This window comes from Cyprinodon tularosa, unplaced genomic scaffold (genome assembly GCF_016077235.1).
Source record: "Cyprinodon tularosa strain WSP-4 unplaced genomic scaffold, ASM1607723v1 ctg285, whole genome shotgun sequence".
In the NCBI taxonomy this organism is placed as follows: Eukaryota; Metazoa; Chordata; class Actinopteri; order Cyprinodontiformes; family Cyprinodontidae; genus Cyprinodon; species Cyprinodon tularosa.
The window spans coordinates 64,250-83,734 of NW_024038991.1; the positions used below are offsets into that span (position 1 = coordinate 64,250).

General features: G+C 38.9%; 1 protein-coding gene across 1 annotated transcript in view; it reads right to left on the reverse strand.

Annotated features, from left to right (window-relative positions):
- Positions 1-15,064, reverse strand: part of LOC119787004 (striatin-like) — a 32,745-nt gene extending 17,681 nt beyond the window's left edge. Inside the window, exons 1-2 of the mRNA XM_038290624.1 lie at positions 14,936-15,064; positions 13,090-13,401 (exon numbers count right to left, since the gene is read on the reverse strand). Coding sequence (XP_038146552.1) covers positions 13,090-13,299 — 210 coding nt within the window. The 5' untranslated portion in view covers positions 13,300-13,401; positions 14,936-15,064. The remainder of the gene's footprint in view (positions 1-13,089; positions 13,402-14,935) is intronic.
- Between the last annotated feature and the right edge of the window lie 4,421 nt (positions 15,065-19,485).

The window sequence follows — 19,485 nt, forward strand, 5'->3', positions numbered from 1 at the left end:
AGCCGTTTTATAGAATAGAAAATCCCTTTATTGTCCCACAATGGGGAAATTTACAGCAGCAGAAAGATTATTGAAAATGGTCACACAAATGAGGACCTTAGAAAAATGCATAAGAATAACATGATAGGGAAGAATTAAAATATAAACAATACAATACTGTAAAGTGTTTTAACAGTATAAAATTGGGGAATAAATAACCAATATGCAGCTATGGACATTTTTACAGTAATGGATATTCGAAAATAGCAGCAACATCAGAGATGTGCAGAATGACAGCAGCAAGTTATTTATCTGACTAAGGTTTCTATCATTACATTTGATTTTATCTGTTCCTGCTCCTGGTGGTTGGAACCTTTATTCCACTCTGAATTCTCATGAGTCTTTCTTCACTTTATTATAAAAAATAAACAAATAAACAAACAGTTTTGAAAACTTCGGTTTTCATTCTTTTCCTGCTTTGTGTGTCAACTTTCACGGTTGCTAAGTAACAGAGCATACGGCGGTAAAACCTGCCGAAGGGTAGACCTGGTCGAATTCACAGCCTAAACTCTTCCGGTCTCCTTATTTTCAAGGACTTCGAAGGATCCAGTCTAGGTAGACCGCGTCCTTGGAGGACACGTCCTAGGTTTTCGAACAGAGCCAATGAGTCTGAAAACCACTGCTCTAGATCACAAGAAGAAGAAAAGAGCAGCTCAACGCCCATGGTGATGATCATCAAGAGGACTGAACGTCCACATCGTCTGACTTTAAAATGCACAAGTGTCCAAGTTGAGCGGTTAGATGCATTTTTCTGCTCAAAATGTGTTTGGGGTGAAATCACCACAAGAGTTTTTGTGATGTGGACAACAAAATGAAAAAGAAATCATTGAGACCCAGCAACTGAAACATGACAAAAATAAAAATAAATTCTATACCATAAGTAAACTGTATGCATATTGATGAGTTCTTTTGACTTCCTCATTGCACTGCTGCAAACTCGTCCACAAATTGGACATGGAAAGTTTTTGGGGGCTTGTTCAGATAAATTTCTTTGTGGAATGAAAAGAGATTAATATGTTTTATAATAATAGATGTACTTCTCATCCAGTTATTCGTTCTTTTAAGAACCTGCAAAATCTACTCCTGAAGTGGATCATTCAGTTGCAGAGCTCAGATCTAATTTATTCTCCTGCAGATGTGAAGTTGGGTTGCTGGAGATGCCTGAATTTCTTCACTCTGTTACTAGAGGGTGAGGGTCCATGCGGAACATGCTCACCACCACCAGCAGCTTGTATTTTTGTGGAGTGTGGATTTATTTGGTTTGCCTGAAGGTCCTGCCACAGCAGCAAGGTGTGAAATCGTTCTACAAGCTCTAAAAACCCCCCAACAAATCACCTGAGCACCTGTAAGGCTAAGCATCACATTAAAAAGGTGAGACTGCACACTCACAGATGCTCTCTGTTTCCAGGGAAACATCCACTCTGGTTGTATTAATGGGGACTTTATACATTTTAAATTATATATGTATTTTTGTCTCTTCTCTATAGTCATCAGTTTCTGCTGTTGTTGAACTGGATCTGTGTCTAAAGCTGCATTAGAACCAATAAATGTTGTCTTCCAGAAAGGGTCGACTTCCCACACGACTTCCTGAAAAACAAAATACATTTGTTTTTTTTAACATAATTTATCAAAACAAGAAGAAACTAATTTATTTTAGTGGTTTCTGTTTTTATTCACTATAAAATGTATTCAGTTTATAACTGATTCATGTCCAGTTATACGGAACCCCTTCCCCCCCCCGATAGTCCATAACCCAATTACACATCCAGACTGCAGAAAACCACCAAATTATTTTGGGACGACTGGGAATTTCCCGCTGCTTAAATCTGGAGCAGTGAAGGGATTATTGTTCCCAGCGTTGAAGGGACACTTTTAGGGGGGTTGTGCAAATATTCGTCACAAAGGAATTACCAGCAAAAGGCTGTGAGCATTCATGCAAACACATCTAGTCCCTGGGTAGGGATGAACTGAAGCGCTGACGTTACCTCACTGCTTTAACCTGAATAATTCTTCTTTACTATAATTTTCCTTCATTCCTATAACCGGCCCCAACTACAGCTGCCCACACTGCCAGCATCACTCTGACGCCAACCTCCTCTTCTCCTCTGAAAGGAGAAGGTAGGGGAGGAGGGGGAGGATAAGAATAGAAGCGTGACGAAATAACTTACTTTCTCTCCTTAGGGGTTGCTTAGGAGAATCATGCTGCTCTGAAGCTGAAGATTTGAATTAAAACACCCTAATGCATGATGAGGACGAGGAGGAGGATCCTCACAATAGATGCAGTCTAGAATGAAACCTTTATCACAGATGTACTTTGTTATAACATGACCGAGGTATTCTCTGGTTCGTGGCCCAGTGTTTATGTTATGACTCCTTGAAGAAATTAAGAATTACCATTTTTAGAACATCAGAATCCAAATAAGTATTGGCATTAAACAAACTATATAAGCCACTCTCCACTAAACTGGTCAACTGTATGACCCAACCCTGTGCAGATTTTAAGCTGTTTCATACAAAAAAAAATCTGAGGTGTTGCATGCCTTTACATGGCTTCTAACTGTATCTTTAAGGCAGGTCTTCTGCAGCTCCAGCCAACTGTACATAAACTCTGACTTGCTTCCCTGTCCCACACAATAACAGTGCTATTTTTAAGATTCTAGTTATAGCAACAGACAAAGAAAAAAATATAATGTGATGTGTGATATGTTTGCCATTGTTCAAGTTTCCAATTTTGTGATGTAAAGGTGTGTTCACACAGAACGCGACCTGGGCGTAAAAAACGCTTACCAGCATCAATCTGAAAGATGCTGAGACAAAATCTGCTGCCTGCATCATTTGGAGAGCACCGGGTATGTCAAAAAAGAGTTGTGGAACCCACCAGGTTCACCTTTACGGTGCATTTCAGCATAAAAAGTACACTGGACTGTTATCAGGGGTGTTTACATCCCATCCAGGAGAGCAAACATGTTTGAGATGTTCTCCTGGTTAAACACACCTGAATAAAAAAAAACGTATTCAAACCCGGGCATCTGCAGAAATTTAGGACCAACTGAAGAGCCAATTCAATTGTCATTTAAGCTTTTTTGCAGCAGGGATACATGGAAACAAGCAGAAGACTTGTTCTTAAGGATTCTAAATATCTTAAATATCCTAAATCAGGGTTTCCACATTTTTTTTATGATCTTATAAGGTCTTGTTATGTTCTAAATGTTAGAAAATATTCAAATAAAATTTCATTTCAACATTCTTTGTCCAGTTTCTCGTGACTAGAACTTATTTCTGTGCATCATTACAGCCTTTAAGAAAAGGATTTATATTATGGAATTCCTCTGATTCCCAACTCGTTCTGCAGTAGCAGGACCATCTCCTTTCTGTGAACATAGATCCCTGGATGTCTATTTTTTTGCCCGTGTGTCAGGAACAAAATATGAAGCTTCAATTAGTCCTGAACAAAGTTTGAACCTCTTTTGGGATCAACTCACTTCCAGCTCTTCCAGCTTTCTTTGGGAATGCTGAAACCAGTTCTGCCTCCTAGTATCCATCTTCATGAAGGAAGGATCTTCCAGGGGTCTCCCCCAAGAAGCAGTGATTTATGAGCATTTAACGCCAGCTCACTGCAGTGGGTAACAGGAATGTCTGCCCTCTGGAGAAACTCGGAAGCTGTTAAGACGATGCTCTCAGAGGAACATCAGCCAAACATCCCTCTAAGAGCATTTGGGCTTCAGCTGATCACTCTGAACATCCATCCGTTATCTCTAAGCTGCAGTGTGCCCATGGAAACCTGTAATCCTAAATATGGAGATCCCACACACGTGGGAGTGTGTGGGATGGTTTCTTACGGAAGCCTACAGGAGCTGATGGTCTAGAAACGGAAACATGGGCTTGCAAGGTTTCTTTTTGGGTCATTCAGAGAACTTTCTAAGTTTAGAAATATGACCGAATGAACAAGCTTTCCTTGTTACTCCTCCACCTTCCCTGCTGTATTCTATGAAACTAACCTTCTGTTTTAAATATTGTTTTATTACAATATTGACGACTTAAAGTTGAACTGCAAGGAAGAACGAAAAAAACAAAAAACAAAAAAAAACAGTTGTGCATTTGTCGTTTAATTTTCTAAATCTACCACTTTGGATGCTAGAGCAGACATGGCATTAAACAATCAATTATTAGCTGATATAATCAGAAAGCAGATGAGGCTACTGCTTGTTGGGTCCACTGTAATAATTTAACTTGTATATGGGAGTGAAACTTCCTAATTGCAGACCGAGTGTCTGTATGGTGTGGCATGACATGCAGGTGATCAATAGGTCATTGCTGAAACATTTGTTTAGAACCTCTATCAATTTTATTTAGCAAAACAGTTCTATGCCTTCATGTCCTTTGAGGAAGTATTTATCTTTGAGTAAGTTGTGTTATTATTTAAGTCATATTGTAATAATTATGGCTTGTTTTAGAGTAATGCCCGGTGGGGTGGGTTGTGTGTGCTGATCCTTTAGGGCAGGGGTAAGCAATTAAAGATCAGCGGGGTCCAAATAAAGAAAATCAACAACCAGTAAAGGTCCTGAGACATTTTTATTTATAATCTGTAACTTTAAATAGAATTTAAAACTGAAATAAAATCAGGTGTTTATGCATCCATGTTATACATTGACTTTTTAAATACAAAAAATGATAACATTTTTCCATTTTCCTTTTTTTTTTTAAGTAGAGAACAAAAATCATTCAGTTTGGTATATAGACACCTTCCTGATTCGCATATTTTTAAAACACCTGAACTGACCGTTTGCTTCCCAGCAGTAGGTTGATTCACACATACTCAAAATGTGCAGGGTAATCTTTGAGCACACCATTTCACTTTTCTGTCACCAGTTCACCACAGTTCTTCCAGCAGTCCACACTTTCTTTCACTTTTTCTCATTGTCTTCTCCTTCTTTCCCATCGCCCGGCTTGCCACAGGTTTGCCAGCAGTGTCTAAAAGTAGCAGCCGCAGCAGCAGCAGCAGCAACTCAGACTGACGCGCTTTTTCAAAATGATGCTCATTGGCTAATTTGTATCACGTGCAGCCTGGTCGTGGACGCTCTGGAGGGCTTTACCGTACAAACAGGAGAAGCGGCGCAAGTGAAATTAGACACAGCTGTCGGACAACATGTGGTAATTTCTAAATATTTTAAATCAGGTTGGGTCCTGAGTAGCCAGCAGGTGGGTCCGGATCCGGACCGCGGTCCACTAATACGTGATCTCTGCTTTAGGGGATTCATCATTTAGCACCTGATGTCATGGTTTGATGATCAGTATTTTCCTGCCTGCAGTAAAACAGAGCGTGTCGCAGTTTGGACTCAACAGCTAGGATATACACCCCGATGAAGGAGATCAAACTGCCTTCACATCCTAATGGGGCTAGTGATAATGGCTCATATTGAATCATCACATCGTCCAGCATGTTTACTGATACAGGAGCTTAAGAGATGCTCGTAAGAAATTGTCCTACTATCACAGCAAACATTAGTACTTTATATTAAAAATAAGCGTATACAATAGCCAGATGATACTTTTTGGCCGATATTCAGGGTTTGTTTTGTTTTAATCTGTATCAGCCGATACTTTTAAAATTGAAGAGTATTTTGTAAACTGGAAAAGAGAGATTTGAATCTGAACCATATGTTTTACAACTGAAAGAAAGAAACAGCTGAAAGTGAAAAATGATGGAAGCTGTGGAGCATTTTTTTAAAAACCAATCACAAACACAAATGATTGGTTATTCTACAAACTTCCAGCAGCAGCTAGCCATTTATGACAGGCTCAGGTTCTCCAGCTCTGCTATGTAAAGTTTTGCATATGCGTAGGTATATGTATTGGTTTTATGCAAATGAAAATCTTTACACAATACATTTTTTGTATTAAATAAATTCAAATATGAATAGTTAAATTAGGCTTCGTGCATTTTTAAGATGTGATGCCTATTTCGTAGAACATTTTCAATATGTCTAATCACACCTGTGTCAGCAGGTTCTCACATGATGTGCTAGAGAGAAGCAAGGTGATATTGGAGGGATGTTTTATTTAAGCCCCAAATCTTCCTACGTTGTTCAAACACGAGATGGAAGCACAATAGTATATTAACTTGCTGCTGCAACATAGAAACATGTTGGAATAAACCCAGAAAACGTCCAGCAGTAAGGTCATCTTCTACATTAGAAGGGTTTACAGTTGATTTAAAGGGTCAATAACATTCCTTCTGTTTTATTGTTAAAGGTTTTTTTTCCATCAATTCAAGCCAATGATCAAAGAGATCAAAACTTAAATTCTAACCTTTAAATCACCTTTGACTCTTTGCATTTGGTAAGTAATACATTTTTACACCCATATTGTTCTCAACAGCATCCTGTAGGATTTGTTTCCATCATGAAGATCAACCTGCTGCATCTCTGCAGAAACTGCCAAGGATCCTGATGAAGAGCTCACAGTTCAGCTCAAGTTCTGATTCCCAGTGGGATCCCGGCCTCCTGAATGACATGTTAACAGCCCAGATCAGACTGGGAACGTGTTTTTGTCCTAGCTGTGGATCGCACCTACACCCCACATGCCGAGTGGTTGCTGTTACAGAATGCTGCGCTCTGCGTGGGCGGGACATAGACTGCCTGTTAGCGGGAGGATGCAGGGATTTCTGCCTCACATTGAAGTGAAGTTTGGGGTGATAGAACTACTGAGAACATGCTGATGTTTCATCTTCTTCTCTCAGGTTTCTGTAGCACATCATGCTCGTGACAAAGATGCATCATCTCCTACTGCAGCAGAGTCTGGGTTGCAGCAGCTAGAGCTGTAAACTGTAGGTCAGGGGTTAGAGAGACCAGGAGCTGACAACTGGTTGTAGGTTCTGATGAGTTGCTCCTTAACTGTGGTTTTCTACTTATCCAAGGCTGGGTCCCACATGTAACGCTTTTAGGAGGGAAAACCCAGACTAAAAAACGAAGGGACAGTAGAGATGCACCGACTGTATGTTGCACCGATCTGATACCAGGAAGGATATTGGATCCAATTTTGACTAATTAGCTGGATCAGATATTGGTGATCGGATATCGGAGAGCCAATCCAGTTCACTTTACATGGAACTATTATTTCTCTTATTTGTTAATAAATTATATTAAGTTTTATATCTGTCTTCATTTTTACTTTTTTTTTTTTAAACAATGTTTTTGTCAAGGATAAAGCCTTCAATCACATGGCGAGATATATGGTGCATTCTTTTAACGGTTGATTCAAATACGTTTTCAGCCGATACGATCAGCCCAGGGATCAGTAACGGATTGGGTTACTGATAGTGATGTTATGAGATGAGCCGAGGCTTCGAGGCGTGTGTCGAGTAATGGAGGGGGCGTTTCCCAGAAGCGCGTGTCGAGGCGTGATTCATTTAGAGGAGGGGCCAAAATTGATGACGTCCGAGGCCTCGCAACCGTGATACCACGTGACCGCTTTGCAAGAATTTTGACAGGCATCTAATCAGCCTCAGTGTTCAGTCAAGATGTGGGAGATTGGAGGAGAGTTGCTGTCAGCTGGATAAAGTTTGGATAGATTCTAAGAATAAATTGGTTGTTTTTCCAACCAATCTAGTTGCTTAAAGCTAATTTGGTTAGAATAAACAATGTAATGATCAAAATCTGAGCAGACCACCAGACAAAGCCAGTGTTAACACGTCAGTGTTGAGAAGTACAGGTGCTGGTCATAAAATTAGAATATCATGAAAAAGTAGATTGATTTCAGTAATTCCATTTAAAAAGTGAAACTTGTATATTATATTCATACATTACATACAAACTCATATATTTCAGATGTTTATTTTGTTTAATTTTGATGATTACAAATGACAACAAATGAAAATCTCAAATTCATCATATCAGAAAATTAGAATATTACTGAAGACCAATAAAAACAAAGGATTTATAGAAATGTTGGCCAACTGAAAAGTATGAACATGAAAAGTATGAGCATGTACAGCACTCAGTATTTAGTTGGGCCTCCTTTGGCCTGTATTACTGCAGCAATGCGGCGTGGCATGGAGTCGATCAGTCTGTGGCACTGCTCAGGTGTTATGATAGCCCAGGTTGCTCTAATAGTGGCTTTTAGCTCTTCTGAATTGTTGGGTCTGGTGTATTGCATCTTCTTCTTCACAATACCCCATAGATTTTCTATGGGGTTAAGGTCAGGAGAGTTTGCTGGCCAATTAAGAACAGGGATACCATGGTCCTTCAACCAGGTACTGGTAGCTTTGGCACTGTGTGCAGGTGCCAGGTCCTGTTGGAAAATGAAATCTGCATCTCCAAAAAGTTGGTCAGCTGCAGGAAGCATGAAGTGCTCTAAAACTTCCTGGTATGTGGCTGCGTTGACCCTGGACCTCAGAAAACACAATGGACCAACACCAGCAGATGACATGGCACCCCAAACCATCACTGACTGTGGAAACTTTACACTGGACTTCAAGCAACATGGATGAAGTGCCTCTCTTCTTTTCCTCCAGACTCTGGGACCTTGATTTCCAAAGGAAATGCAAAATTTACTTTCATCAGAGAACATGACTTTGGACCACTCACCAGCAGTCCAGTCCTGTTTCTCTTTAGCCCAGGCAAGACGCTTCTGACGCTGTCTGTGGTTCAAGAGTGGCTTGACACAAGGAATGCGACAGCAGAAACCCATGTCTTTCATACGTCTGTGTGTGGTGGTTCTTGAAGCACTCACTCCAGCTGCAGTCCACTCTTTGTGAATCTCCCCCACATTTTTGAATGGGTTTTGTTTCACAATCCTCTCCAGGGTGCGGTTATCTCTCTTGCTTGTACACTTTTTTCGACCACATCTTTTCCTTCCCTTCGCCTCTCTATTAATGTGCTTGGACACTGAGCTCTGTGAACAGCCAGCCTCTTTAGCGATGACCTTTTGTGTCTTGCCCTCCTTGTGCAAGGTGTCGATGGTCGCCTTTTGGACAACTGTCAAGTCAGCAGTCTTCCCCATGATTGTGTAGCCTATAGAACTAGACTGAAAGACCATTTAAAGGCTTTTGCAGGTGGTTTGAGTTAATTAGCTGATTAGTGTGGCACCAGGGGCCATCAATTTTGAACCTTTTCACAATATTCTAATTTTCTGATATGATGAATTTGAGATTTTCATTTGTTGTCATTTGTAATCATCAAAATTAAACAAAATAAACATCTGAAATATATGAGTTTGTATGTAATGTATGAATATAATATACAAGTTTCACTTTTTAAATGGAATTACTGAAATCAATCTACTTTTTCATGATATTCTAATTTTATGACCAGCACCTGTATTTTCTCCAAGTTCAGATCATCTACATGAGTGCCGTCCTCTGTAAGGGACAGGCTCTCATGCTAGAGGTTGATGGTTCAAGACCTATCTCTCCCTTTTGAAAGTTGTGATTAAACTTAATTATTTTGGCTGATGAGACTAATTTGCATTGTTTTGCCCGAGTAAAAATATAGATTGGGTAAATTAGGTCGGTTTAGTCAAAAGATTGGTTGAACACAACTTCCAACCTGATTAAAACCAAAAAACATGGAAAAAATATCATGTTTGAATAAAAATTACTAACACCTTTAATTTTGTTCATCATTGCCCAATTTGCACAAACACTTTCACTGTCTGCTTGAGTTTATTTCACTAAAATGGCAGAAAAACTGTGCACCTTAAATGATTGTTCTAAGAAATTTTACACTTAAAAAAAGAACTAATAAAAATGTTATCATACACACCAGCCATTAACAATTTCAAGGGAACTTAAAAGGGGAAAAAAAGAAAAACAATTGCAAAAAAAATCACAGATTTTATTACAAACTGTAGTTCTGCTGTCCACCAGTAGGTGGTGACATGTTCACATGAAGCCTCATGAACTGTGGGGATCGTTGAAGCAATTTGGCCAAACGGTTCAATGCCTCATGAGGCTTCATCTCACCATCACTAGTTACTGATTATGCTTAATCAAAATAGCGATTTCTTTACAACCATGCATTTATTGAAAGCATCTTTACTCTTTAAGGCTAAAAGCAATACAACTCAACCAGAACCATTGGAATCGCTGTTGTGATTTTTACATGAGTGGAGGGTTTATTTTGATGCTGTAAGATCAATGGAAAAGGTCCAGTTCTGCTGTTGCTCAAACTTAGTGCTGTCAGCTTAAAAAAAAAAATCAGATGAAATGTTTTGAAAACATTTATTATTTTGGATTAAATTAAACAAACAAAATTGGATTATTGCTGCTGTTTTCTAAGATTTCTACAAAAGTGAAAGATCAGCAGGAAACTGGAGCAAAGGGCTGGGATAATTGAATCTGTTTAGATATTTAGTCAGGATTACCTCCAGTAATACGTAATTTTATGCCCTCAGACCAAACTATGGTAGAACCACATCAGAGCAATGGCTGCAACTAACAAGCATTTTGCTAATCAATTAATCTGTTGATTATTGTTTTGAATATATCGGTTAATAATCGAAAAGCAAAAGGTTCCTTTAAGAATTTCTTTTGCAGAAATTGAAGCAGTTTGAGCAATTCTACATAGAGCATATTGACAGAAAAAATTTTTCCTCTTGAATGCAAAATGTTTCTCTAAATCTAATGATTAATCGATTACTAAATAAGTTCACGATTACAGTAACTGATGAATCAAATGGATTTTTTCAGCTCTAATCAGAACCTCCTGCAATGCTTTAACACTGGGAACATCATTTAATCTGGCAGAGCGTTCTGACAGATGGGATGTAGATTGAGGTTGTGGATCCAGAATGATTCATGCCCACCTTGCTCAGACCTTCTACCTTAGATTCTTGGTTATTATAAATGAGTGAGATCAGCATTAAGGAATCAGAGGAAACTCCTCGGACAGCAGCAGCTGATCAGCTAAAAGAAGCCAAAGGAACAACAACGTAACTTCATTGTTTAATATTATAGGAAAAGGAAGCTTTGAAATTGACAAGTTCTGAAAGTAAAGTTTAAAAATTTGCCAGATATGTGGAATCAAAATGAAAATATAATTAAGTTAATATCTCAGAAAACTTTCTATAAGTAGATCTATTTGCAGCCACAAAGTCCTATTACATCTCAGTACAAATTCAGAGAGGAATTATTCTGCTTTCCTCTTCCTGAACAGCAATAATTTCCCTTCCTTTCTTTCATCAACTTTTCTCCATCAAGAAATTATTTATTCATAATAGTTATTAATTTTTTTTGGATGAGAAATAAAGCAAAAAGAAGCTTCTCAAGCCGGTTCCATCATAGCATCAGGTCAATCAGGTCAAGGAGATTTTTATCATATCTTGCAGCTGAAAGCAGGAATCTTGAGGTTTCAGCCTCTCTCCACCTGAGATGCTTTTCTTTGTCTGTGGCAACCAAACTGATAATCTTCCTGCTCCCTGAACACGTCCATCTCAGAGAAAGCTTCGCTGCAGAACAAACAGATCTTCAACAGAACACCGAATCATGCTCGGCTCGATGGAAAATAAAATTAGATTTCAGATGGAAAAAAAACAAAAAAACAACAACTCTCCAACAGCTGAGACACAGAGAGGATGCTGGTCTGTGATTGGCTGAGGGAAAAAGGCTGCACAGGAAGTGATTCCCTGAAAGGAAAGAGTCGGTCGATGACTCACTGGACTAATGTCACAGAAAACAGCAGCTTTATCAAGACTTTTAAAGATGGAGGGGAAAAAAACAGTGAGGAGCTAAACCCGAAAAGATTGAACCCATTTACAGATGTTCTGCATGTGGGAACAGCAGACAGCTCCTCGGATCAAACATCTCTCTGGCTCCGTGCAGCAGAACTGCCTCATTAACGAAGCATCACTGCATGAGGGGGTGTTATCAGCAACCCTTCCTGCAGAAATCAGATCCCATCAGGGTGAAATGGGTTAGATTTCAGATTCAAAAACAGACTTTTAAAGCCTACGCTTTAATGGAGATATCAGGACAGTTTGGGTTTCCCCTCTTTTTGGGTCAGTACTACATCCTAACAGCTATAGGTGATTTTACAGCTGCAGAAACACAAACTAATGTTTTATTTCAATAACATTTAACACAGAAGGAGCAGAAGCTACAGAGCAGACATGCATCAGCTTTACTCTGACACATCATAACCATCTGGATTAAATTAATGATCCAAACATTTCCTATAATCTCCTTCTGGTCCATATCAACATTTCTCCAAGCTTTTCAGTAGTCTTCATAGGTTTTCTTTGGACTTTGGTTGCTTTTACTCTCCTTGGCATTTGCATGTTGTCACCAAGACTTCAACAGTGTTAAAAAATAGCTCCTTTTTCCAACCCAAAATATGGGATATATCTGCTGAGGAATAAACTGACCCCCAATCATCAGAACAATAAAGCTAAACAAAATCATCTCAGCTGCTGCAGCCGAAAGGCTTTTATGTTCCTGGTGACCAGCATCCTCACTGCATGTCTAACCAGTAGGACAAACTGATACTTTCAGCTGCTGCTCTCTTGATCACAGAGAAGCTCAAGTTCTTGGAGCCCATAGGGATCATCATCACCATCAACATCATTGTCGTCATCCTGCTCCTCATGAAAAAATTTAGATTTATTATAATTTTTCCAAACTAAAATAACCCTGGTTATTCTGCTAGAATTAGTGCTCTATGTATTTTTTTCTGAATTCATCAGGGATGATGCATCCTGCAAGGAGTTTATTTGGGATCTGCAGCCTGTGCAGGGCACAGAGTGCGGGGATTCCCTGCTAACAGCCGAAGAGCAGCTCACGGTGAAAGCAAACAACCATCATGCGCCTATTATCGGACATATGCGCAGGTCCCAGAGTCTGATGCCGGGAAGCAGCCGTTGTCCGATAATAGACCCAAGGTTGTTCCTGTTGTTCTTAAAGCTTTTTGTCCCTCAGGTAAAATGTGACGTAATCACGCAGGTCCACCTGTTTCCAACACAGACGCACGGGCTAAAGTCACACGCAGACCGACCGGAACCACCGACCCAACGGGCGCTGCTATGTCATTTAACATCCGAACCGAACCGTGTACTTACCTGCAGCTCGGCCCGTTCCACGTCCCACTGAGCCCTCTCCACCTCGAACCGAGCCCACTCGTGCTGCAGGTAGTGCAGGATACCCGGGATGCTATAGTGAGCCCGGGCCGCCTCTCCGTCTCCGGGCTGAGGGGCTCTGACGCTCCCGGTGCCGCCCGAACCCGAGCCACCACCGCCGAAGAACACTCCGGGGCCCGCCTGCTCGTCCATGGACGGACCGGGGAGGAAGGAGCTTGTTCGGTCCGGTTCTATCACCCGCTGCTGCAAGGTCTCCTCAGTCCATGGACGGTGCTGTGAGGGGGACCGAACAGCCTTCTTCTTCTTCTTATGGGGTTTTATGGCGGTTGGCAGACTTGTGAATTGTGCATTACCGCCACCAACTGATATGGAGTAAAGCAAGAAAACAGAAAACGATTCACCCCCCCCCCCCCCCAAAAAAAAAAAAAAAAAAAAAAAAAAAAAAAAAAAAAAAAAAAAAAAAAAAAACCTGTGTAACTTAAACCAACATAATACTAAATCACATTTGCCCATATAATTTTTAATTTACTCTAGGTCATCTTAACTCTGCCAGTTTCTGATGGTCCCATCGGTCCTCCCATCATACTTCCAACCATCTCCCAGTTCAAATCTTTAATGTCCAGATATTTTTCTGCAGCCTTCACTATTATTTTGATTTTTTCCGTTTTTTTTGTTGTCTGTGCAGTACAATTAATTACTTCTACCATGAAAAGAACAAAATTTGTCTTTTTAACAATAAGTGAGTCTTCATCAATTTTTTGATTCTCTAGAGGTTTGGAATTTGCCGTGTGTTGAACTGTAGGTTTGGGTTTTTCTGACTGAGATGGGATCCTTTTTGCAGCTTCAGCGTAGGTTATTCCGAGCTCAAATTTCATTTTTTTAATTTCCTCAGACCTTTTGCTTGCTTCACAGCCGCGATAAGCAGCAGTATGTTCTCCACCACAATTACAGCATTTTATTATAGCTTCTTTTCCACATTTACCATATTCGTGTTCTCCTGCACACCTTCCACACCTCTGTTTCCCTTTACAAACTGCTGCAATGTGACCGAATTTTTGGCATTTGAAACATCTCAATGGTGGAGGATTGTAGATTTTGACATTATAGCTTATGTAACCGATGAATACTTTGCTTGGTAATTGCTCTTCCTCAAATTTAATTAGCACTGATAAACTGTCAGATCTTTCTCCGTTTCTTGTTGTTTTTAACCGTTTTACTTCTTTTACTTTTGCACCGCTTATGTTTTCCAGAATCTCTTTTTCAGAAATTTTTAGAGGAACTCCTCCAATGACTCCCCTGCTGATCTTTTTGTTCTCCATTAGGCTGCACTGAACTCTTATCCCGTCAATTTTGTTGATCCGTATTGCTTTGCCTTGCTGGGCGCTGTCTCTGCAGTTAATTAGCAGGTCTCCACTGTACAGAATTCTGGCACCTCTGACTTCTCCGACAAGTTTATTGATGGTTTTTGTTAAGTGAACCGGATTCCAATTTGTAAAAGAGTCTGCCTGATTAACGACTTTGAATATGACTTTGAATTCATTTTGTTGTGCTGTGGAATGTATGGAATGATCATCACTGGATTGTTCTGAACTAGATTCCCCTTGAACTGATCTCTGTTTTTTCCGCTTTTTCTCATTTTTTGATGTTGCTATCTTCCACCCTTCATTGTCACTATTTCCCTCTTCCATCCCACAAGAATCGCTTCCTGTTTCCTCACTACTCACGGCCCAAGACATTTCTCCATAAGCAGCTTCAAAACACGCGCCATGCACCAAACGACCATCCACATCCGACCGACTCCCCTTTCCCCCGACACCGACCGAACAGCCTGACCCAGCTGTCAGATGGAGCTACCAGAAAGCTCTCTACATTCACACAGCAAACCTACTTCCGGTCTGACCCTTCACAATAAGATGCTCACATGAATAAAAGATCTATCAGAATCAGAAATACTATTATATGGAATTGCAGAAAAGATGGAAGTTCTGGACTTGTAGAGGCTGGAAAATCCAAAATCTCGAGAAAACTCAGTGTTGTCCTGGTGTCCGTTTCTTTCTTACTCTTTCTAACACCTTAAAAGGTTTCCTGGTCAATAAAGAGAAAAAAGTCCTTCTTTTTTTTTGCATTTAGCACAATTTCACAACTTGCAGAGACCATTTATTTTATTTTAGGCACTATGAAAAGTTAGATTCAATAATTAAAATTTCCATTAAAGACTTAATTACACACTTTAAGAGATTACAGCAATATACTTTTAGGTATTTATTAAAATGATGTACAGTTGTGCTTGAACGTTTACAAACCCTCCATTAAAGACAGAAAAAATCAGCTACCAGAAAAATTGTTAAAAAATAATGATAAAATAACATAAATAATAATGATAAAAAGTGGCAATCATGACATACATTTTTATACACACACACACACACACACACACACACACACACACACACACACACACACACACACACACACATATACATATATATATATATATATATATATATATATATATATATATATATATATATATATATATATATATATGGAAATGTTGAGTTGGTTTACTGTTAATGAGCAAGGTACTTTTCAATTCTCTGGGACATTTTGTTTTTTAGAATTTTTATTTTAAACAAAAAATCTAAATCAATATTTCGTTTTACTAGATTAACATTTAGTAATATTTTTTTTACTTTTTGAGTTTTGTGTTATTGGAATTACTAGTATGAATTCATCATTCTCTTTAATGAGGATATGTAAACTTTCAAGCACCACTATATATAAAAATAACAAGTTCGATCTGCATTCATTAATGTTTCAGTCCAGAGGACTGGTCATGAAATAATTTACTAAACATTCAATCTCATTGGGCAGCATTATGCAGCTCCTATACGATTAGTACATTTTCTTATTTTAAGGAAAACTATTTGAATTGAACAGAAATTTAGCAATGGGGGGGAAATAATTACAAGCTATCTCTTTAATACAACTTGAAGGAATTGATATTATAACGTGCAGATGTTACGTTTCATGGTGCATTTGATTTTACATTTGTTTTAGACGTATACACACTTAAAGTCCAAAACTATCATTAACCTCACTAATATATAGTGGTGGTGATGTAAACATGTACTTTTTTGCTAACATCCAAGAGCTACAGAAGAAAAGACCGGTGAAGAAGAATACACATACACAGATCTCCTCTGCTTTGTATCTATGCACTTAAATATAAATGCTTTATTAGTCAGATTATAATTAATTATTTGAGGAACAAAATAATTCTGTGTGTAGACCCCCCTGAGATATACATCCAGCCTCTCAACAAAAGGTCTCCCTAAGCCACTGAAAGGCAGCTTTTGATTTACATACTTTTCAAACTTTTATTTTGGAGGTACAATCGCTTCATTTCCGACTGTCCTGTCAGTAGTCTATCATAACTTTACTTACATCTGTAATGACGTCATACTCTTCCTTCCGCCTACTACCTTAAATCCTCACAGCTGATTGGCCAAACGCAGATGATTGACACATTCATGTACTTTCTTCTCCTTCAGTAAAATGTTCTTCAATAATAGAATAAAAGATGAATCATAGAGATATGTAACCGAAACACGAGTCAGATGAAAACAAATGAGAAAAATAGGGCCTAATGTAAAAAGGTCTAAGCAATAAAAAACAAAATGGAGGGATAAATTAAACATTTATACAAACTTAAACATTTTTTATTAAATCTTTATCTCTTTTCTGGTTATTTCTTACTTTTACGAAACCTTTCAATGCGAAGAGTCCCCACAGACCTCAGTATTTACGTTAAATATAGTGATTAATGGTAAAGTTGTGTTGTGGGCCTCACTGTGGCGCTACTGTCACTGTAAATCAATGAGGAATTGACCTGTTTTGTAATAACAGGGCTCTGTAGCACATCGGTATGTGAGCCTCACTGATAAGAAGGACTCCTGGTCGATTATCAGCAGAAAACCTCAGCAGTTCTTTACTCTTCTGTTACTTTATCTCTTAGTTACATCTGGACTCAGAGTTCTGGATTTTCCCAAATGTTCTGTCCATCAGAGACACAAAGTAAAACCCAGATATCTTTATATTTTAGATGTTATCCACTAATGAAACGTAAAGTCGTTGCACATTGAAGAAGGCCTTCATTATTTTATAGGAACCTAAACTGTGCTGCAGGTTCTACTGAAACAAACCATTTTAATGTGAGCAGCGTTAACACAGAAGTCTCTCTATTCAATCATCTGGGCGAGAAACAGAAACTTGCCTCCATGCACTACTCATTCCGAACTGGAAACCAGGAGTAGACTATATGAACATAACATAGTCCACCTAAGATAACAGTTTTTTATCTCATAAACTCTGGAAATGAACAAGAAGTTCTGAAAATTCAGCTGTGAAATAAGAACATGAATGGATCAGTCCTGGAAACAAAACTTAGAACTACTTCTATTAAAATGTATTCTAATAAAGCCTATGCCAAAGCGGATTATAAGACGGAATAAATTCCCTGTTGCAGAAGTGGGTCTTCAGATACAGATAGATGAGATCATAATGAATCTTTTCAGAAGCTTTTCCATCGTAACCAGGACATTTATCCTGTTCTGTTTTGGAAAACTGGGTCAATTTTCACACTGTAAAACTAGGCGTTTGCTGATCTAGTTTCAACATCAAGTTTTCCTCTGCCGTGCTGATATTTACAAACTGGGCTTTGTTGGAGAGCTTTTATCCACAGATGAACTCACAGATGTTCCTGTCAGATTTGCGTCTGTGTTCCTCCTTATCCTAGAGCTTTGAACTGTGATGCTGAAAAATGAACTCATCCTTCATCTATATATCTGGATGATATATGGATGAAAGAGATGATATGGATCAAACCTACTTGCGTAGAGCTGTTCATGATCTCATTCACTCTGACGTTAAACCCTGGAGCCATCAGGAAAAAAAGCCTATCAGTTCTGCATTAATCTATTGACTGTTAAAGGTGCATTACGCAAGTTAAAAGGTAAATATTATTACTTTTGTTCCCCGCACATGCCCTTACAACTGCTTGTAAAATGAGCGTTTTTTTCAGTTCATGAAACTTACTGCAGACACACGGACCAGTCAAGGCCACTGATGGTTCTGAAAGCTAATTAAAGACTTTAAAGACAGTTTAGTTTTGTTGGGATGTTATCAGAACCTAGAGAACACAAGATGTTTCTTTACATCTCTAACATGAAAGTTCTGGGTCGACTCATAGAAAATTAGTTTCACTGACTGAGAATTAGAACCTTCAAATCGTTTAGTGGCTAACATAAGGAGAAATATGAAGAGGGAAAGATCTGCTTGGTGGAAGCCACAACTGTGTTTTTGATGATTGGAAGACATTTTCTCCCTATATAAATCATATCTGCAGCAGCTGTTCCAACTGTTGCATTTCCGAATTGGTCGTTTAGCAGATCTGTAAGCCAGTTTGGTTGTGGTCGGTGTCTCGGAAGCATCTAGCTAAAATTATATTGGGACCAAGTAGCACTTAGCAACGACATTGTCAAGGAACGCTATGGACAGCACAAACATGCAAGAGGAGGAGAGTTTTTTGTCGGAGGTCGTGGATGAGTCTCCTCTGTCATGCATTTTTTATTTAGAGGAGAAGCGGGGACGACGATGTTGTGGAAGAGGACGCCAGGGCGTCAGAAGCTTATAGTTTGGTGTAAAAGGCTTACAGCTGTACATGTTTGAGCCGTGCAAGCTGAGCCGTTTGAGGTGTACAAGCTGACGTATAATTAACTGATCTGCATAAAATAAGAGAAAAAAAATAACACAGATTTTAAGACCAGATTTTTTTTTAAAAAATAGAAATTTTCTAAATTTTGGGAACATATAGTCTGATAAATAGCACATTTATATACATGATTAAGCCAGAATGATTTGATATTCAAATATGATTTAAGTATATTTCACAATCAGTTAAACAGATATAAAATTGAGTTTTACAATATTTTCTTAAGAACTGATTAAATTCTCAATAAAATATTATCAAACAAACTTTCTCTTATTTCTTTCTGCTCTAAAAAAAACGCTTTTCTGTAATTATTGACTTAATGCAGTCAACAGATTTTAAGTAAGAAGTTATTTTAAAAATCTTGGGGCCTCTTTAGCCCCTTTCTGCTGGCTGCCTTCCCTCCGGCCCTGTTCCTAAGTAAGAAGTTATTCAAAAAATCTGGGGGCCCCATTGGCCCCTGGGTCCCATCCCTCCAGCCCTTTTCCTAAGTATAAAGTTATTTAAAAATCTTGGGGCCCCTTTAGCCCCTGGCTGCCTTCCCTCCGGCCCTGTTCCTCTGCGTCCCCAGCTTGATTTAAAACCGCAGATGTTGCGGCGGGTCTGCG